General features: G+C 38.8%; 1 protein-coding gene across 1 annotated transcript in view; it reads right to left on the bottom strand.

Moving 5' to 3' along the window:
- The window catches only part of LOC140732658 (dynein axonemal heavy chain 8-like), a 952247-nt gene that overhangs the window by 81892 nt on the left and 847313 nt on the right, over positions 1-23042 (bottom strand). The window contains exons 78-80 of the mRNA XM_073055351.1: positions 12261-12451; positions 8324-8445; positions 277-395 (exon numbers count right to left, since the gene is read on the bottom strand). Of these exons, the coding sequence (XP_072911452.1) occupies positions 277-395; positions 8324-8445; positions 12261-12451 (432 nt within the window). The remainder of the gene's footprint in view (positions 1-276; positions 396-8323; positions 8446-12260; positions 12452-23042) is intronic.

Below are 23042 nucleotides of genomic sequence, written 5' to 3' on the forward strand. Positions count from 1 at the left end.
AATCTCCTCTTAAAAAGCTACTGATGTAATATGAACTTCAAATTTCTAAACCAAGATTGGGAGATTTTTGTTGTTGGCATCGGTTATACAAGGAAAGGAACCAAAGAATGTGCTTGGAATGATTTGTAGGTTACTCACAGAATAATTGAATAGCAGATCTGGGCTGAGGCCTGAAGAGTCAGATCTGCTTCTATATTCCTATGCTACCATATCCTCACCATAAATTGTATATAGGAAGCAAAGTATTAACTGTACTGCAGTTTGTGTTAATCTCACCTGATCAGCAACAGCTTGCCAAATGACTCCAAAGAGTCACTGTATCCATCAGGAATTATTGCCAGCTCTGGAGTTTCTGCATCAAACCAGACTTTCCAAGCCTTCTCATGCTTAGCTACCTATAACAATATTCTAAACTGTAAAATCAACTGAAAACATAATATGAAGATAGAATACATCTTATCAGCAATAAAATATAGCTACTTAAAAACTCATTTTAAATTTAAATTAAATTTACAGATGATTTCCTAGATTAACCACAAAGGAAGTTCAGGTACAGAAGGAAGCCATTTAGTGCATTACAGCAACATACAAAAATTGATGGCCATCAGTCTTCTTCCACTTCTCTGACAATATTTTCTAGGGCCTAATTTGAACTTCCAGAGTTTAGAATATGGATAATGTGTTTCAGGAAGCAGTCACACCCATTAGATTAACTACTTCAAATTCAGTCTGTGGCCAGGGACAAGAGAGTTTGACTGAGAGTGAGGCAGGTAGGGGGATTCAAGAGGTAGTGCTGCAGGAGCTTCAGCCCTTGACCTTGCCCAACAGGTCAGAGATCGTTGCTCCCTGTGAGGATGAGTGTGGGGGGGCCTTGGGAAGAATGAGCCATTTAAGAGTGGGGGGTGAGATGAGAGAAGAAACATAGTTTTAATTAGGGATAGTATAGTCAGTGGAGTAGACATAATTCTCTGTCGCAAGGACAGAGGATCAAGAAGGCTGTGTTGACTGGTGGAATTTAAAGTCATAAGGCAAGGGAGCAGAATAGACCATTAAGCCCACTGAGTCTGCTCTGCCGTTTCATCATGGCTGATCTATTTCCTTCTCAATCCCATTCTCCTGCCTTCTTCCTGCAACCTTTCATGTTCTACCTAATCAAGAACCTATCAACCTCCACCTTAAATATACCCAATGACCTGGCCTCCACAGCTGCCTGTGACAATGAATTCCACAGATTCACCACCAAATGGCTAAACAAAATCCTCCTCATTTCCATTCTAAATGAATGTCCTTCTATTCTGAGTCTGTGCCTTCTGGTCCTAGATTCCCTCACCAGAAGAAACATCCTCTCTGCATCCACTCTACCTAAGCCTTTCAACATTGATAGGTTTCAATGAGATCCCTCCTTATTCTTCAAAATTCCAGCGAGTAAAGCCTAGAACCATAAATTGCTCCTCATATGACAAACCTTTCATTCCTGGAATCATTCTGTGAACCTCCTTTGAACCCTTTCCAATATCAGTGTATCCTTTTTTTTTTTCAAAAAGGGCCCAAAACTGCTCTCAATTCTCCAAGTGAGGCCTTACCAGTGCCTCGTAAAGCCTCAACATTACATCCTTGCTTTTATATTCTAGTCCTCTCAAAATGAAGCCTAACACTTCATTTGCTTACCTCACCACCGATTCAACCTGCAAATTAACCATTAAGGATTGAATTTGATGGACATTGGTACCATATTGGGAAGGAGGGATCATGAGAGTGTGTAGGTTTAGCAGTGGAAGAGCTGTGAAAAGGTCTTTAAACTAAATAGTAGAGTTTAGGTTAGTAGTGTTGGATCCCAAGAGAAGGAGTTTGTGGAGTGTCTATGAGATGGTTTTTTAGAGCAGCCTGTGGTTGAGCCCACTAGGGAAAAGGCAATTTTGGATTGGGTGTTGTGTAATGAACCAGATTTGATTAGGGGGCTTATGATAAAAGAATCCCTAGGAGTCAGTAATCATAATATGATAGAATTCACCCTATAGTTTGAGAAGGAGAAGATAAAAATCAAATGTATCAATATTACAGAGCAGTACAGGGAACTACAGAGGCATGAAAGAGGAGCTAGACAAAACTGATTGGAAGGGAACACTAGCAGGGATGACGACAGAACAGCAAGGGCTGAAGCTTTTGGGAGTAATTCAGAAGACACAGGATCAGTTCATGCCAAACGAGGAAAAGCATTCTAAAGGGAGGATGAGGCAACAGTTGACTGACAAGGGAAGTCAAAGACAGCATAAAAGCAAAAGAGAGGTCATACCATGTAGCAAAAAATAGTGGGTAACAAGAGGATTGGGAAGCTTTTAAAAACGACAAGATGGCAACTAAAAAAGTAACAAAGTGAGAAAAGATCAAAATATGAAGGCAAGCTGGCCAATAATATAAAACAAGATATCAAAAGATTTTTTAGATATACACTCAGTAGCCACTTTATTAGGTTACACCTGTACACTAGCTCATTAATGCAAATACCTAATCTGCCAATCATGTGGCAGCAACTCAATGCATAAAAGCATACAGACATGGTCAAGATGTACAGTGAGTGAAGAAACCTTCTTAATAAGAGAGATCAGAGGAAAATGACCAGACTGGTTCAAGCTGACGGGAAGGACTCCATTACTCAAATAACCACGAGTTACAACAGTGGTGTGCAGAAGAGCATCTCTAATGGATGCCTGCTTTCTGAGGCACTGCTCCTTGAAGATGTCTTGGGTACTACTGAGGCTAATATTTAAGATGGAGCTGACTAATTTTACAACTTTCTGTAGCTTATTTTGGTGCTGTGCAGTAGCACCCCTCCCCCACCCACATACCAGACAGTAATGCAGCCTGTCAGAATGGTATAACTATAAAGTTTGAGTGTTTTGGGTGACAAGACAAATCTTTTAAAACTCTTAATGAAATATAACGGCTGTCTTGCTTTCTTTATAGCTGTATTGATATGTTGGGACCAGGTTAGATCCTCAGAGATCTTGACACATAGGACTTTGAAAATGCTCGCTCTCTCCACATCCGATCCTTCTATTAAGATTGGTTCATCTTCTCTCCTGAAGTGCACAAGCAGCTCTTTCATCTTACCGACAATGAGTGCAAGGTTGTTGCTGCAGCTCCACTCAACTATCTGGTGTATCTCACTCCTGTATGCCCGCTCATCTCTATCTTAGATTCTACCAGAATGGTTGTATCATCAACAAATTTATAGATAGTATTTGAGCTATACCTAGCCACGCAATCATGGGTGTAGAGGGAGTAGAGCAGTGGGCTAAGCACACACCCCTGAGCAGTGCCAGTGTTGACTGTCAATGAAGAGGAGATATTATAACCAATCTACACAGATTGTGGTCTTCTGGTTAGGATGTCAAGGATCCAGTTGTAGAGGGAGGTTCAGAGGCCCAGGTTCTGCAGCTTATCAATCAGGATTGTGGGAATGATGGTATTAAACACTGAGCTATAGTCAATGAACAGCATCCTGACATGGTGTCTATATTGCCCAGGTGATCTAAGGCTGTGTGAAGAGCCTTTGAGATTGTGTCTGCAATAGACAAATTGCAGTGGGTCCAGGTCCTTGCTGAGGTAGGAGTTCATTCTAGCCATGACCAACTTTTCACAGCATTTCATCAGCATTCATGTGAGTGTTACTGGGTGATAGTCATTAAGGCAGTTCACACTACTCTTGTTAGGCACTGGTATAATTGTTGCCCTTTTGAAGCAGGTGGGAACTTCCATCTGTGGCATTGAGAGGCTGAAAATGTCCTTGAATACTTCTGCCAGTTGGTTGGCACGTTTTCAGTGCTTTAGCAGGTATTTCATCAGGGCTTGCCACCTTGCAAGGGTTCACCCTCCTTAAAGACGGTCTAACATTGGCCTCCAAGATGGAGATCACAGGGTTACGGGGTGCAACAGGGATCTTCACAGCTAGAGTTATTCTCCCTTTCAAAGTGGGCATAGAAGGTGTTGAGCTCATCTGGTAGTGAAGCATCGCTGCCATTCATGCTATTGGGTTTCACTTTGTAGGAAGTAATATCTTGCAAACCCTGCCAGAGCTGACGTGCATTCGATGTCACCTCCGATCTCACTTGTAGTTGTGTCTTTGCTCATGAAATAGCCTTCTGCAAGTCATACCTGGTTTTCTCATACAGACCTAGGTCACCAGACTCAAATGCCACAGCTCTAGCCCTCAGTGGATGATGTACCTCCTGGTTCTGGAATGTTTCTGGAAGACTGGAAAATCACAAATGTCACTCCACTCTTTCAGAAGGGAGGGAAGTAAAAGATAGGAATTACAGGCTAGTTAGCCTGACTTCAGTGGTTGGGAAGATGTGAGAGAACATTATTAAGGACAAGGTTTTGGTGTACTTGGAGGCACATGATAAAATAGGCCAAAGTTGATTGGTTTCCTTTATGGAAAATTTTGCTTGACAAATCTGTTGGAACTTGTTGAGGAAATAACAGGCAGAATAGACAAAAGAAAATCAGTGGATGTTGTTTACTCAGTTATACAGAAGGCCTTTGACATGGTGTAACAGATGAGGCTGCTGAACACAATAAGAAACCATGGTACTACAGGAAAGAAATGAGCATGGAAAATCCTCAGCATTTAATACCATCATTCCCACAATCCTGTTTGAGAAGTTGCAGAACCTGGGCCTCTGTACTTCCCTCTGCAATTGGATCCTCAACTTCCTAACCTGAAGTCCACAATCTGTGCGAATTGGTGATAACATCTCCTCCTTGCTGACGATCAACACTGGCGCACCTCAGGTGTGTGCTTGGCCCACTGCTTTGCTCTCTATCTACACACGGTTGTGTGTATATAGAGAGGGATAGCTCAAATACCATCTACAAATTTGCTGATGATACAACCATTGTTGGTAGAATCTCAGGTGGTGACGAGAGGGTGTACAGGAGTGAGATATGCCAACTAGTGGAATGGTGCCGCAGCAACAACCTGTCACTCAGCGTCAGTAAGATGAAAAAGCTGATTGTGGACTTCAGGAAGGGTAAGACAAAGGAACACATACCAGTCCTCATAGAGGGATCTTCTTCCAGCTTCTTTCCCTCTGCCAACCAAAATTTAAATGGACATTGAATCTTTGGACACTACCTCACTTAAAAAAAAATATACAGTATTTGTTTTTGCATTTTTAATCTATTCAATATGTAATTGATTTGTTTATTTTTTTTCTCTGCTAGATTATGTACTGTATTGAACTGTTGCTGCTAAGTTAACAAATTTCACGTCACATGCTGGTGACAATAAATCTGATGCTGATTCCTACAAAAAGTAGTGGATACAGCCCAGTCCATCACGGTTAAAGCCCTCTCTACCATTGAGCACATCTACATGAAATGCTGTTGCAGGAAAGCAGCATCCATCAGGGACCCCCACCACCCAGGACATGCCTCTTCTTGCAGCTGCCATCAGGAAGTAGGTATAGGATCCTCAGACACACCACCAGGTTCAGGAACAGTCACTGCCCCTCAACCCCAACATTGAAATGTACCAACAACCAATGGACTCACTTTCAAGGACCTTTCATTTCAAAGACTTTTCATATCATGTTCTCAATATTTATTGCTTATTTATTATTAGTATTTCTTTTATATTTGCACAGTTTGTTAACTTTTGAATTCTGGTTGAACACCCTAGTTGGATGGTCTTTCATTTATTCTATTATGGTTATCATTTGATAGATTTATTGAGTATGACTACAAGAAAATGAATCCCAGGGTTTTATATGATGATGATAAATTTACTTTTAACTTTGAGCTTTGAAGATTGGCAGACTGTCAGGAAGCAAAGAGTTGGAACAAAGGGGATTTTTTCTGGTTGGCTTCTGGTAATTAGTTGTGTTCTGCAGTGGTCTGTTTTGGGGCCACTTCTCATGTTACACATCAATGATCTGGATAAAGGAATTGATAGCTTTGTGGCCACATTTGCAGATGATACAAAGAGAGGTGAAGAGGCAGACAGTGTTGAAGAAGCAAGGAGTCTGCAGATGGACCTGGACAGGGGAAGATTGAATGCAGTGTAGGGAAGTGTCTGGTAATGCCCTTTAGTAGATGGAATAAAGGTGTAGACTGTTTTCTAACCAGGGAGAAAATTCAAGAATTGGAGGTACAAAGAGACTTGGCAGGTCCTTAAAGGTTATCTTGCAAGTTGAGTCAGTAATAAGGAAGGCAAATGCAATGTTAGCATTCATTTCAAGAGGACTAGAATATGAAAGAAAGGATGTAATGCAGAGCCTTTCTAAGGCATTGGTCAAACTGCATTTGGAGTATGTGAGCAGTTTTGGGCCCATGTCTAAGAAAGGACATGGTAACGTTGGAGAGACTCCAGAGCAGGTTCACGAGAACTATCCCAAAATAAAAGTTTTAATGTGTGAGAAGCATTTGATAGCTATGGGCCTGTACTCACTACAGTATAGAAGAATGAGGGGGCATATTGAATATCAAAAGGCCCATATAGAGTGGACATTGAGAGGTGGGAGAACACAGACTCAGAATACAAGGATGTCCTTTTAGAACAGGGATGAGGAGGAATTTGTTCAGCCAGAAGATGGTGAATCTGTGGAATTCATTGACACAGATGGCTGTGGAGACCAAATTAAAGCAGAGGTTGCTAGGTTCTTGATTAGTAAGGGCATCGAAGGTTATGGGGAGAATGCAGGAGAATGGGGTTGAGAGGGATAATAAATCAGTCATGATTGAATGGCCCAATTCTACTTCTATGTCTTTTGGTCTGGGATCTTATAAGATGTTTATTACATATCGAATGAAAATTTCTTTCCCCATGACTTCAATCTGACTGGTAGGAGCTGATGGCTTGGCAAAAGCTTCCTCTTTCACATGGACAGGAATTGCTTCTCACAGCCCTTTAGGTGCTCTATTTTAGTGACCTAGAGCTATCCTCAGAATCTGCTCCTGGCAGTACATACTGTATGTATTTATAGATAGCGCATGGTAACAGCCCCTTCCAGTCCAAGGAGCTTGCACTGCCCAATCACACCATGTGACCAATCAACCTACTAACCTGCACATCTTTGAAATGTGCAGGAAACCAGAACACCCAGAGGAAACCTACACAGTCAGGAGAGAATGTACAAACTCCTTACAGACAGTGGCAGAGCTGAACCTGGGTCACTAGCACTTTAGTAGCGTTATGCTAACCATGATGTTACCTTACCTGTATGGAAATAAAACCCAGTGTTTTAAAAACAGAAAAGTGTTCAATAGGAAACTAAGCACTAGGTCAACAGATTTTGGGGGGAATCCATCCTATTATTTTCAACCCTTTCTATTAGTTTCCTACTGAAAACTCTATCTATTAAGCAATAATTTCTCACTTAAGATTTCTTATTATGAATATCTGATTGTGAAAACATTTAAGTATTTTGGGTACCTCATTTCCACTAGTATTACTAAATGCAGCACAATTCATTCTCTTGAAATATCTGCCCAGGTATGCAGAGCAATTCTGCACTCATTTGAGTAATCTGGAACGAGGGAATGAAAGTTGAGCTCTCCTGTCCCCATTCCCAAGACTAGCACAACACTGATTTCTCATTCAACTGAATGCAAACTTTAATAGCCAGTTTGTAACAACTTTAATTACATTTAGAGCATAGCTGAGCTATGTCCTGAGTTGAGGGCTAAATTAATGTCTCTTAAAATGGCATCTGCGAAAACTATTGTTTGAAAATCAACCTTGCATAATGAGGATGTTAATCTGGCAATACCAGCCTTGTGCTCTAGAACTAAACCTAACTAAATCTAAACTAAACTTGTGAATCGTGAACTGAATCATATTAGTTTTCTACACTTACATTTGCTTTAAAAATACTTTTCACATTTTAGATAGGGAGACTTATTTCTAATCAGAGCTAACAGTTAATTAAAGTCATTGCTAAATTTAATATTCCTTTCATTCCGTCTTTTCTATGTTTTATAACTGATTTTGTTGACACGAAATATGGCACCGCCTCACTCTGTAGCTTCCGTAACTGTGGTCAAGGTTCCCATATGAAACCATTAGAAACAGCATTGTTTTGAGGATTTACTGTGCCCTTCTTTTGGCGGAGGAAGGATGGAGCTAGGAGATAAGAGGCAGGATTTTGGCCCAAAGTGTTGACAATACCTTCCCCACCCTCGCCCCTAAAGATGCTGCTTGACCTGTTGAGTTCCTCTAGCAGATTGTGTGTTTTGTCTTTTATTTGTTCTGTTTTGTGTTTTTTCTGTTTGGTGAACCTAGTCATGGTGTGTGTGCACAAACACACAATGGATACAATACCTGGGTCAATATTTCTGCAAACTGTGGGAGTTTGCTCAGCTCCACCAAGTTCAACCAAGTCAAATCAAGGATCCAACGGAAAGGCTTCTGTGGACTGGCTTTCAGATCAAGAGCTGCTCCTCCTGCACAATTAGGGAGAATGTTCATACTTAATAAATCACATGTCCAATTTATTGACATAATTCTTTCTTCATCCAATACAACAAAAGTCTGCTGATACTGGAATCTGGAGCAACAATCAATCAGCTGCAGAAACTAACAAGGGGGGACATGGGGTGGGGAGAAGGAATTATTGACATTTTGGGTTAAACTCTATATTAGCACTAAGAATGGAGATATCCAGTATAAAGAAAGATGGGTAGTGGTGAGACAGCAGCTAGTAACTCTTTGATGAACTGAGGAGAGATGAAGATCACAAACAGACCAAGCTAGGTGGTGGTGGTGGGGGGTGGGGGGGGGGTGGTGTGGAGGAGAGAGGAGTTGTGTTGGGAAACAGAGGCAGATGGATGACAGGTGGAGGCTTGGTTCCTCCAAAATGAATGACTTTGGGAGACAGTATAAATAACAGTATGGTTGAAGTTTTCTTAGAGTACAAAAAAAAAGCTGTGGATGTGAAAGGGACTCCTGGGTGGTATGTTGCCTCCCAGATGGCAGGGCAGGAACCTCTCAGATTGGGTCCATGGCATTCTAAAGGGGAAAGCTGAGCAGCTAGAGGTTGGTTATATTTAACAATAACATGGGTAGGAAAGGGGGTGAGGTCCTAAAGAAAGGATATAGGGAACTAGGTAGGAAGCTGAACAATTGAACCTCAGGGGTAGAAATCTCTGAATTGCTGCCTGTGCCATGCAGCAGTGAGGGCAAGAGTAGGATGGTTTGGCAGATGGGTGAGGAATAGGTGCAAGGTACTAGGTTTCAGATTTGTGAATCATTTGGATCTATTTTGGGGAAGGTATGACCTGTACAAAAGTAAATTCATGAATTTGAGGGGACCAATATCTTTGTGGGCAGATTTGTTGGAGATGATGGGAAAGATTTAAACTAGGTTAGCAGGGAGCTGTGAATCTAAGTGATAGGTTAGAGGATGGGGCAGTTGGTCTGTAGATAGATGCAGCATGTAGAGACTGAGGGATGACAGACAGTTGACAGGGCAAAATTGCAGTCAATTGGATGGATTGAAGTTTTGCCTATTTCAATACAAGAAGTATCAAGAACAAGGGCAATGAACTTAGAGATTGGGTCAGTAGATGGAACTATGACATTGTGGCCATTACAAAGACGTGTCACAAGGGTAGGAGTGACTGCTGGATGTTCTGGGGATTAGAGGTTTCAAAAGTGACAGAAGGAAGGTAAAAGGTAGGGGGTGGCATTGCTAATCAGGAATAGTATCACAGCTATAGAAATGGAGGACATCATGGAGGGATTGTCTACAGAGTGAGTACAAGTCAGAATGTGCAAGGGAGCAATCACTCAATTGGGCGAATTCTATAGATCCCCCAATAGCAATTGAGGAACAGATCAGGACGCAGATTTTGGAAAGATACAAAAATAACATACTTGTTATAATGGCTGATTTTAATATTGATTGGCACCTCAGAGCAAAAGGTTTAGGTGGGATGGAATTAGTTAAGTGTTTCCAGGAAGGATTCCTGATACAAAATATAGACAGGCTGACTAGACGGGAGGCCATACTAGATCTAGTACTAGGCAATGAAGCTGGTCAGGTGTCAGATCTCTCGGTGGGTGAACATTTCAGAGACAGTCACCACAATACCCTGACCCTTACCATAGCCTTGACAGGGATAGTAGCAGATGGAAGCAGTAGATAGTAGTTATGGAAATATATTTAATTGGGGGAGGGGGAGTTGTGCTATTAGGCAGGAATGAGAGTGAAAATTGGGAACAGGTGTATTCAAGAAAATGAACAACATAAATGCGGAGGTTGTTTAGGGAGTATTTGCATGGGGTTCTTGATGTTTGTCTCATTGAGGCAGAGAAAGGTTGGTTGGGTGCAGCAACCATGGTTGACTAAAGATGTGGAATATCTAGTCAAGAGGAAGAAAGCAACTTAAGGTTTAGGAAGCAAGGATCAGACAAACTACAGAGAATTACAAGGCAGTTAGAAAGGACAAGAATGGACAGGAGAGTAATAAGTGGCAATATGAAGATCTTGGCAAGTAGGATTAAGGAAAATCCTAGTGTTCTACATGTATGTGAAAAATAGGAGGATGACTAGAGTAAGGGTAGGACCGATCAGTGAAAGAAGAGGAAATGTGCATGGAGTTGGAGGAGGTAAGGAGATTCTCAATGAATACTTGCTACAGTATACACTAGTGAGAGGGACCTCGACATTTGTTAAGACAACATAAAACATCTTGAACATATCAACATTAAGAAAGAATGTGCTGGTACTTCTGAAAATCATAGGAAAGTTCCTGGAGCAAGAAGGGATATATTACAGGTTATTACAGGACACAAGGGAAAAGATTGCTATGCCTTTTGGTGATGGTCTTTACATTCTCACTGGCCATTGGATAAGTAATATGTCAATGGAAGGTCGTAAATGTTATTCCTTTGTTCAAGAAAGAAATCAGAGTTAGTCCTGGGAATTATAAACCAGTGACTCTTACTTCAGTGGTCAGGAATTATTGCAGAAGATTCTTAAAGACATGCTTCTCCCAATGCTGCTAAGTCATAGTCAGCATGGCTTTGTGAGGGACCTGATTGAATTCTTTGAGGATGTGACAAAACATATTGATGAAGGTAGAGTATGGTGTATATGGATTTTTGTAAGGTGTTTGATATGGTTCCCAATGGCATGCTCGTTCTGAAAGTCAGGGAGCTTGGCTGTATGGATTCAGAATTGGCTTTCCCATAGAAGACAAAGGGTGGTTGCAGATGTAATATATTCTGCCTGCCAGTGGTGTTCTACAGGTATTTGCCCTGGGATCCCTGCTCTTTGTGATTTTTATAAATGACTTGGTTGAGGAAGTGGAGGGGGGGGGGTTAGGTTAGTAAGTTTGCAGAAAACATGAAGTTAGGTGGTATTGCAGATGGTTGTCGAGAGTTAAAATAGGACATTGATAAGATGCAGAATTGGGTTGAGAAGCGGCAGATGGATTTCAACCTATAAAGTTGAAGTAATTCACTTTGGAAGGTCAAATTTGAAGGCTGAATACAGGGTTAACGATAGAATTCTTAGCAGTGTGGAGGAACAGAGGGATCTTGGGTTCACATCCATAGTTCTCTCGAAGTTACTCTGTAAGTTGATAAGATTGTTAGGAAGGCATATGTTGTGTTGGCATTCAGTTTAGATTGTACAAGAACCACGACTTAATGTTGCAGCTCTATAAAACCCTGGTTTAACCATACTTGGAACATCGTATTCAGTTCTGGTTGCCTCATTATAGGAAGAATGTGGAAGCTTTAGAAGGGGTGCAGAGGAGATTTACCAGGATGCTTCCTGGATTGGGAAGTGTGAATTATGAGGATATGTTGAATGAGTTGGGGCCTTGGAGTGAAGGAGGATGAGAGGTGACTTGATAGAGATGTACAAGATGATAAGAGACATAGATCCAGTGGATAGCTAGAGGTACTTTCCCAGGGTGGAAATTACAAAAATGAAGAAGCATAATTTTAAAGTATGGTGGGGGGGGGGGGGAAATACCACTACTTTCTTTTATACAGAGTGGTGGGTGTGTTGGATGTGCTGTTAAGGGTGGTGGTAGAGGTACTTTAGGGAAATTTAAGAGGTCGCTAGATAGCCATACGGATGATAGGGAAACAGGACTACGTGGGAGGGAAGGGTTAGAAAAGTTCGGCACAACATCATGGCTGAGGGGCCTGTTCTGTGCTGTTATTTTCTATGTTCTAAACAAGGGAGCAATTAGTACTTTATATTTTTTCTCCAGCTGAGATTTTTCTGAAGAAAATTTAATACCTTTTATTAGGGTCTGAAATTCAGTGTACTTGATGTAACCCCGTTCCAGGTTAATCTTCAGAGGAAGCAATAAAGTGAAAAGGAACTTGTGAGTTTCATAAAGGCCTCGTACTGAATACTTAAAAACTTCAAAGGTCAGGTAGTTGATTATATTGATGATTCTCTTTGAAGCGACAGGAGATTTTTTAGATCTACATGGGGGGAAAAAATATAGAAATCAGCAAATCTCAAGACTGTTTTCATTTAAAACATTGTGCATTTTTCAATAGAAGAGAAATAAAATGCTGGGTTTTAAGGTAATTGTAAAGTTGGATATCCAATATTAGCAATGTGGGAGAAACAATGTGGGAACAATCAGGGGAAACCCAAATAAAATCCCTTTCATCCCTGGAAGAATGTGCAAACTCCATACACCGCACCAGGGATCAGGATTGAGAAAGGGTCAGCAGAGCTTTGAACCTTCCTAAAACTTTTTATGAGGCATTAATTTCACTGATTTCAAAAACAGGAAAAGACCCACTGGAATGTGTATCCTATAGACCTATTTCTTTACTGAATGTAGATTTTAAAATCTTCTCTAAGATTCTAGCAAATAGGCTTGAGAATATCTTGCCTAATGTTATCTCAAACGATCAAACAGGATTTATAAAAAATAGGTACTCACATTTTAATATTTGAAGATTGTTAAATATAATTTATTCCCCCTCAGCCAAAGAATCTGAATGTATTGTATCTTTGGATGCAGAGAAGGCTTTTGATAGGGTGGAGTGGCCTTATCTATTTCAGGTTTTGAAGAGGTTTAATTTTGGTCCAGGATTTATTTCCTGGATAAAATTGATTTATCATGCCCCAGTAGCTGCGGTTCTAACTAATAATCAAAAGTCTCCTTATTTTAGATTATATAGAGGTTCCCGTCAGGGTTGTCCCCTCAGTCCTTTATTATTTAATTTGGCTTTAGAACCACTTGCTATTGCTTTTAGGGATTCTAATTCTGTGCAGGGTATTAAGAGAGGGGATAAATTACATAAAGTTTCATTATATGCAGATAATTTATTAGTTTACATTTCAAATCCTAGGAAATCTATTCCTTCTATGTTATCTATATGGAATTTGGTATTTTTTCTGGATATAAACTTAATTTACATAAAAGTGAATTATTTCCTATTAATAATTATTCTGATTATTATGATCAAATACCTTTTAATATCGCTAAAAACCATTTTACTTACCTTGGTATCAAAATTACTAAAAATTTTAAAGATCTATATAGGTATAATTTCTCCCCTTTAGTTGAATATACTCAACAGGCGCTTTCTAAATGGTCACCTATGTCGATGTCATTGATAGGATAAATGCTATAAAAATGGTTATTCTACCAAAATTTTTATATATATTTCAAGCAGTTCCCTTTTGTTCCAAAAACATTTTTTGATAAAATAGATTCTGATTTTGTCTTATGTTTGGAATAATAAAAGCTCTAGAGTGAATAAACTTTTAATGCAAAAATCAAAAAAAGATGGAGGACTGGCTTGACCAAACTTTAGATTTTATTATTGGGCAATTAATATTCGCTATATTACTTTTTGGATTTATGATATAGACGACCAAGATTGCCCTTCATGGTTACAGTTGGAGGAAAATTCAGTAATGGGGTTTTCGTTAGCTTCTTTATTAGGAGCTTCTCTTCCGTTTTTGCTCTCCAGAATAGGTAGACAAGCTCTTAACCCTATTGTTAAACATACTTTAAAAATTTGGTTTCAGTTTCGTAGATTTTTTGAATTAAATGATTTTCTACTTTCTAGTAATATTTATTCTAATTTCTTTTTTAAACCATCAACTTTGGATAAGGCTTTTTTAACATGGAAAATTAAGGGAATAAAATCTTTTTTAGATTTGTTTTTACAAGACTGTTTAATGTCCTTTTCACAGTTAATAGATAAATATGATGTCTCTAATACACATTTTTTCAGATATTTACAGGTTAGGAATTTTCTACGTGATTTTTTACCGAATTACCCCTCGGCCTGCTCTTTAAATTTGGCTTATGTTTTTTTTCAGTTTAAACCTTTTCAAAAACGATTAATAGCTATCATTTATAAACAGTTAATGAATGCTCGCATGTCACATAATGATAGGGTTCAACGCATCAATGCAGCATTCCCTTTCAGCCAATTAATGGAGTAAAATTTATTATTTAGTCAATAATTCATCTATCTGCGCATGCCGTATCTTAATTCAGTTTAAGATAGTACACAGGGCCCATATGTCCAAAGATAAATTGGCGCATATTTTTCCTAATATAAGCCCTATTTGTGACAGATGTAATGCTGAAGTGGCTACTCTAACTCATATGTTTTGGTCGTGTGTAAGTTTAAACAATTTTTGGAGGGATGTGTTTGGAATATTATCTAAAGTTTATAGATGTGGATGTTCAACCTAATCCACTTACAGCAATTTTTGGGATTATTCCAGAGGAAGCAAGCAAAGTGTCTGCTTCTGCTCAACATGTGATAGCTTTTTCAACTTTACTGGCTAGGAGAGCTATTTTGCTACACTGGAAAGAATCTAACCCACCTACTGTTTTTTTATTATTGGCTCTCCTCCATTAGGTCATGTCTAAGCTTGGAGAAAATTAGAAGCCAGGCATTTTGAACAAGTCTGGCGACCCTTTATTCAATATTTTCATATAATCTAATTTATTTATTTATTTATTATCAAAATACAAATATGCCACCATATACTACCTTGAGATTTTCTTGTGGGCATTCACAGTAGAACAATAGAATTAATAAACTACACAGAATCTCAGACTGACAAACAGCCACTATGCAAAACACTAACTGCAAATATAATAATAATTTAGTACGTAAATAAATAATACTAAGAATGAGTTGTAGAGTCCTTGAAAGTGAGGCCATAGGTTGTGGAATCAATTCAGAGTTGAGGTAAGTAAAGTTATCCACCATGGTTCAGGAGCCTGATAGTTGAAGGAAACTGTTCCTAAACCTGGTGAAGTGGGACCTAAGGCTCTTATACCTTCTTCCTGATGGAAGCAGTGAGAAGATAGCATAAGGGAATGTAATTGGTGGAAACATACATAATGCACGCCCATCGACGTAGAGTTGGGGTTCGCTTTAAGAGGCTGGTCGACATGATATAATTACATGAAGTTTGGTTACTGTGCTTTGTGTTCAAGTTTTGGAGTATAATAAATTAGTTGTTGTAGTTGTTGCCGAACGTCATTTTATTTATGAAAACCTCGAGCATGGTCTGGATAGTGAGAGCCCTTGGTGATGGATGCTGCTTTCTTGTGGCAGCGCTTCTTGTAGATGTGCTCAATGGTGTGGAGAGCTTTGCCTGTGATAAACTGGGCTACACCCACCACTTATTGTAGGCTTTTCCATTGTTGGGCATTGGTGTTTCCATACCAGGCCATGATGTAACCATTCAGGATACTCTCCACTGTACACCTATACAGAAGTTTGTCAATGTTTTAGATGACATGGTGAATCTGGATAAACTGAGAAGAAAGTAGGTTCAAAGACTCATTTATTACCAAAGCATGTATCGATACATAAATTTGAAATTTGTCGTCTTCAGATAGCTATGAAACAAAGAAAGAACATGAAAATCATTCAGAAAGAAAGATCACACTCACTCTCCACTGCACACAACAGAACAGGAACATTGACCCCCATAAAAACAATCCCTCCACTGCACAAAAACAAAAACTAACAACACAACAAATCATCAAACCCCAAACACACCCCCCTTGCATAACAAAACAGAAAAGGAACGGGTGATTTATTCTTTTTTTAAAAAAAAGCACCGAATATAAAAATCTTAAGTCTGGAAAAAGTCCACAATCCATGAATGCAATAGTCCAACCATAAACAGAAAACAATGATACTATCCTAAAATGTCATTGACATCCTTCAAAAGAGAAGGACACTGCATGGGGCAGAGATGCCTGCCTGCCTGCCACAGCGAGCCACATCGTGATAGGCTGCTCATAGCTATCTTCTCCAGCAGCAATCAAAAGGAAGGCAATCGGCACTGAACTCTCACTTTCCTTCCGCATTCGACTAAATATCTCAATGTTTCTTGATATTTTAATTAGTGATTAATGGACGCTTTACCATCAAAATGGAATTGAACATTGGATTGTATCCCATCTCGAAGTTTCTTTGCATTGAGGATGTCCAAATATGTGCTCGCTTCCTGGAATCTTCTCAGAGACAACAAAGCACTGGATCACTCAAATGATCTCCAAACTATGAACTGCAGGCTCTAATAGTCCCAGAAACACATTTGAAACTGAAAAAACAGGCAATAAAAGAAGTACTGTATAAAAATAAATTTTAATGAGCTATCTGGATGATGTTGACTGAGGGAGTGTTGTACGCTGGTGCCATCAAACGTGCTAGTCTCAGAATAGCTACTCTGATGTAATAACACCAAGGAACTTAAAGTTACTGACGTTTTCCACCTCCAATCCCCTAATGAAGACCTCCAGTTTTGTCATCCTGTTGTCAATAAACAGCTCTTTGGTTGTGCTTACGTTAGTGAGAGATTGCTGTTATAGCACCATTAAAGTAGTTTTTTGTTACCATCTTTGATTTGAACAATAGTGGTGTTGTCCAAACTTAAATATTTGAGTCATACTTAACCTCACAGTTATAGATACAAAGTGAGTAGAGCATGAGGTTAAGCATATGTTGCACCACAAGAACTGTGCTGATGGTGATTGCCCATCTATACTGACTGGGCGGATTGGTGATAACATCTCCTCCTTGCTGGTGATCAACACTGGGGCACCTCAGGGGTGTGTGCTTAGCCCACTGCTCTACTCTCTCTATACATGTTACTGTGTGGCTAGGCACAGCTCAAGTACCATCTACAAATTTGCTGACGATACAACCATTGTTGGTAGAATCTCAGGTGGTGATGAGAGGGCGTACAGGTGTCAGATATGCCAACTAGTGGAGTGGTGCCGCAGCAACAATCTGGCACTCAGTGTCAGTAAGACGAAAGAGCTGGTTGTGGACTTTGGGAAGGGTAAGACGAAGGAACACATACCAATCCTCACAGAGGGATCCGAAGTGGAGAGAGTGAGCAGCTTCAAGTTCCTGGGTGTCAAGATTTCTGGGGATCTAACCTGGTCCCAACACACTGATGTGGTTATAAAGAAGGCAAGACAGCGGCTATACTTTATTAGGAGTTTGAAGAGATTTGGCAAGTCAATAAATACACTCAGGAACTTCTAGATTTGTACTGTGGACAGCATTCTGACAGGCTGCATCACTGTCTGGTATGGCGGGGCTACCGCACAGGACTGAATGAAACTGCAGAAGGTTGTAACTCTAGTCAGCTCCATCTTGGGCACTAGCCAACAAAGTACCCAGGACATCTTTAGGAAGCAGTGTCTCAGAAAGGCAGCATCCAGGGCATGCCCTTTTCTCACTGTTACCATCAGGCAGGAGATACAGAAGCCTGAAGGCACACACTCAGCGATTCAGGAACAACTTCTTCCCCTCTGCCATCCGTTTCCAAAATGGACATTGAAGCTTTGGACACTACCTCACTTTTTTTTAATATACAGTATTTCTGTTTTTGTGCATTTTTTAAAAGATCCATTCAATATATGTGATTGATTTACTTGTTATTTATTATGTTTTATTTTATTTATTATTATTTTTTTGTCTCTGCAAGATTATGTATTGCATTGAACTGCTGCAGCTAAGTTAACAAATTTCATGTCACATGCCGGTGATAATAAACCTGATTCTGGGGTCTGCAAGTGAAGAAATTGAGGATCCAGTTGCACATGGAGTTATTGAGGCCAAGGTCTTGGAGCTTAGCTATTAGTTTTGAGCGGATGATAGTATTGAATTCTGAGCTGTAGTCAATGAAGAGCATCCTGATGTATGCATCTTCACTGTCCAGATGTTGCAGAGCCAATGAAATGTGACAGTAGGCAAATTGGAGCACTCCAAGTCACTCGTCAGGTAAGAGTTAATATGAAACGTAGAAAACCTACAGCACAATACAGGCCATTCGGCCCACAAAGTTGTGCCGAACATGTCCCTACCTTAGAAATTACCAGGCTTACCTATAGTCCTCTATTTTACTAAGCTCCATGTACCTATCTAAAAGTCTCTTAAAAGACCCTATCATATCTGTCTCCACCACCGTTGCCGGCAGCCCATTTCATGCACTCGCCACTCTCTGAGTAAAAAAACTTACCCCTGACATCTCCTCTATACCTACTCCCCAGCACCTTAAACCGGTGTCCTCTTGTGGCAACCATTTCAGTCCTTGGAAAAAGCCTCTGAATATCCACATGATCAATGCCTCTCATCATTTTTTTTTGTAATTTTTTTTTATTGAAGTTCATCAAACAAACATTTCCATAAGATGTATTTCAGACATTGTACATATATATCACAAATCTCCACAAAGTATTTATCTGAGGTATACACTTAGAAAAGAGTGGAAAGAAAAAACAAGCAAAAGGAAAGAACTATGTACTAAGTAGGGAGTGCTCTTTTTTTTAACAACAGATTCATTGATTTGTGAGAATAAAATCAGGCCTATGAGGCATTATGTATTTAAACTATTTTTCCCAGTATGAATCAAATTGTTCCAGCTTATGGTTAACAGATGCTGTTATTATCTCCATTTTGTAAATGTCCATTGTAATTTCCATCCATGTATTTAAAGTTGGGCTCTCCTGTGATAACCATTTCCTAGTAAGAGTCTTTTTACCAGCTACCAACAATATATTCATTATTTATCTCTTTTCAACCATTCTTGAGGTATATATCCAAAATATATGGTCTTACTCTCTAAGGGTATTTCACATTTAAAGATGTCTTGTAGGGCATTGTGTATCCCCCTCCAATAGTTTTTGATAACAGGGCAGTCCCAAAAAATATGACAATGATTTGCATTTTGATTTCCACAATTTCTCCAGCAAACAGGGAGGTTACTATCATAATGGGATTTCTGAGAGGGTGTAGTAAAATATCTTATCAAGTTTTTCCACCCAAACTCCCTCCATTTCTGTGAACGGGTACACTTCCATTGATATCTCCATATTGTTGTCCATTCTTCCTTAGATATAATGATCCCTCCTTCCTTCTCCCATTTTGTTTTAATGTATGAAGTCGAATGTGTTTTAAGATTTGACAACCCCTTATACATGCTTGAAACGATTCTACTACCATTATCTGAATTATATGCTTTTCTAAAGAGCTCTATCAAGCATTTATTTGGCTTGGTTACATTTTTAAGCATCTTATTAACATTGTCGCATCTGTAAATACCGATTTAAAAAATCTTGTTTTTCTAATAAGTGTTTCTCTTTAAGCATTTCAAAACTGAACAGTGTTCCTTCTTTCATTATGTTGCAAAGAACTGTTATTCCTCTAGCTATCCAGTCCTTAAATCTAGCATCCAATTTATTTGGTGTAAAATCCGAGTCATATGCACACCATTTAAGAATTGCAATATCTCGCTCTAGATTATATTCTTTTATAGTAGTTTTCCATATTTTAAGAGACAATTTCACCCATGGGTTATCAATAGTATTTATGTACCTTTGCGGGTTGTTATCAGCCAAAATTGCTTGCATGGGGATGGGAAGTACCTGCTCCTCAATGTTTTTCCATTGAGCGTCATATGATGGGTTACACCAACATATCACAGCTCTCAACTGTGCTGCAAAATAATAATCTCTAGGAGAAGGTAGGCCCCATCCCCCCTTTTCCTTTGCTAACTGCAAAGTTTTGAGACAAACTCTAGGCCTTTTACCCTGCCAAATATACCTTGATAGCATCTTGCTCCATTCGTTGAATTGATTTTGATTAATCTCTATTGGTAGGGTCTGAAAGAGATATAACATTCTGGGCAGTATATTCATTTTAATAGACTCAATCCTTGAACTGAGACTGAAAAAAGGAATCAGGTTCCATCTTGCCACATCTTCCTTAATTTTTTTAAATATAAAGGCTGATAATTACATTCTGATAATTTTGCCAAATTTTTTGGCATAATGATGCCCAAATATTTGAAAGACTCTGTGTGCCATGCCCAGGGGTATCGACTTTCAATTTCTCTTGGTGGGCTATAGTAATATGAAAGTAATTGGGTTTTATCTATGTTGATCTTGTATCCTGATAACTGACCATATTGTTCAAAGGATTGCATCAATTTAGGTAAAGAGTATGTTGGTTGCCCTAGGTAGATCAAAATGTCATCCGCATAACAAGCCAATTTATGCTCTGTCCCTTTAATAGTAATTCCCCTGATATCTTCATTTTTTCTGATGTATTGAGCTAATGGTTCCAGATATAATGCGAAGAGTAGTGGTGACCATGCACAACCCTGTCTCGTGCCCCTTTCTAGGGTAAGACTATTTGATAAATATCCATTGATTTTAATCCTAGCAGTAGGATTGTCATATAGTGTCTGTATAGGTTTAATAATTGTGTCTTGGAAACCAAATCTATGTAAAACTCTGTTTAAAAAAAAAAAAAAAATTCCAATTAACCGAATCAAATGCTTTTTCAGCATCCACGCTTATCACTATTGCTTCAATTTTATTTTTTTGTATATGATCCATAATGTGAAGTGTCCTTCGTATATTGTCTTGTGTCTGGCATTGTCGTATAAAACCTGTCTGATCATTACGTATCAGTATGGGTAGAAACTCCTCTAATCGTTTGGCCATGATGGAGGTAAGTAACCTATTAAGAACGGATATTGGTCTAAATGACCCGCATTCCATTTTATCCTTGCCTTCTTTCGGTATAGCTGAGATTATCGCTTCCTTCCAACTGGGTGGCATTTGTGCCTTTTTTACAGCCCAGTTCAATGTGGGGAGTAAAACAGGAAAAAAAACCTCATTTTAAAATTCTTTGTACCACTCTGCCGTATACCCATCTGATCCTGGTGACTTGCTTAATTTAAGCCTACTAATTGCAGCTTTTAATTCAACTTCAGTTATGTCAGCAGTCATTGTTCTATTTTGTTCTTCGCTTAAAGTGGGTAACTCTAGAGAATTCAAGAAGGTGTCAATTTAGGTTATGCTCCACCCTGGAACTTTGGAATATAGAGTTTTGTAAAACACTTCAAAAGCTTCTTGAATTTCACTTAGCTTATTTTTTTATCATTTTCGTTCTTGGGTCCCTAATTCTATGAATTGTATTTTCTGCTATTTTTTTTCCCCTGTTTCCACGCCAGTATTTTCATAGATTTTGATCCACTTTCATAATGTCTCTGTTTCAGAAACATTAAGTTTTTCCTGATTTCTTGTGTAGCCAAATTATTTATTTCATTCCTAATTCTTTTAATTTCCCCTAATTAAATCTGTGCCAAATTCAATTTGTTTTTTCTCTAGTTCCTTCAGCCTATTTTGTAATTCCTCTAATGTTTTATTCCTTTTCTTATATGAAGATATCGCTATAATTTAAGACCGCCTTCAGAGTATCCCATAAAATGGGAGGTGAAACCTCTTCATTATCATCAAATTCTAAGTAGAGACCAATTTCTTTTTTAATTTGTTCCTTAAAGTACAGATCATTGAGTAGACTTGAATTTAGTTTCCAAATAGTATTCTTTGGTTGTAGGTCAAAATCAACAGATAAATATATAGGTGCATGGTCACTTACATCTATTGTCCCAATTCCACAGGTGTTTATTTTGTCTTTGTCTTTTCCAAATGTTATGAGATAGTCTATTCTTGTATATACAGAATGGGGAGCAGAATAATGAGTGTAATCCCTTCTGTCAGGGAAAATGTCCCTCCATATATCAATTAAACCAACATCCTCAAAGTGTATTAACTTTCTTATGTAAAGATTTTGTTTCATAGGTTTTTCTATTGGAAGAGTCTAAGTTTGGTTGTAATTGTAAATTTAAGTCTTCCCCCACATATCAGGAGACCTTCTGTTTCCATTACCATAATATCAGTGATTTTCTGAAAGAAACCAATATCACTTCCCGGGGGGGTGAGTATATATTCAATAGAGTAACTGAATTGCCGTCTATATTCCCTCTTACCAGAATATATCTGCCCTCTTTATCTCCCATTTCAAATACTTTTTCAAAATTTAGCTTACTTGAGATAAGAATAGCAACTCCTCTCCTATGTCCTGAGTTATATGAGGAGAAAAACAGATTAGTGAAGCCCATTCTCTTTAGTTTTTTATGCTCATTATCACTTAAATGAGTTTCCTGTAAATATACTACATGGGCTTGTTCTTTTTTCATTTTGGATAAAATTCTCTTATGTTTGATTGGATTTAATAGCCCATTTACATTACATGAAATGAATTTTACCTTGTCCTTAGCTATCTGTATTTATCTGTCAATTAGAATTAGAATAAGAATAAAACTTAAATGAAAATAGAATAAAACTTAATCGGTCTACTCCCTGAACAAATAAGAACCAAGAAATGCAAATAATAACAAAAATGGCAACGAACGTGTGATTCCAAGGCTGAGGTCTCTAGTAGATGACCCTGCGTTGAGCTAGAGGAAATGTCTAGCTGTGGGGGATAACCCCTCCTACTTGTGAGTTGAGGGCCCCCATTGAAGTATTCATAAAAGTCAGTGAACAAATCCATTACACAGAAAAGATTACACACACACACACATTCTCATTTTGGTGAAGAGAATGGAGTAAGTGAGTGAATAAAGAATAACAAGTAAGTAATATAAAATCCACATTATAATAAGTATTTCTCGAGATAGGTATATCACCATGTACTTTTGCTT

Source organism: Hemitrygon akajei, chromosome 9 (genome assembly GCF_048418815.1).
Source record: "Hemitrygon akajei chromosome 9, sHemAka1.3, whole genome shotgun sequence".
Classification (NCBI taxonomy): Eukaryota; Metazoa; Chordata; class Chondrichthyes; order Myliobatiformes; family Dasyatidae; genus Hemitrygon; species Hemitrygon akajei.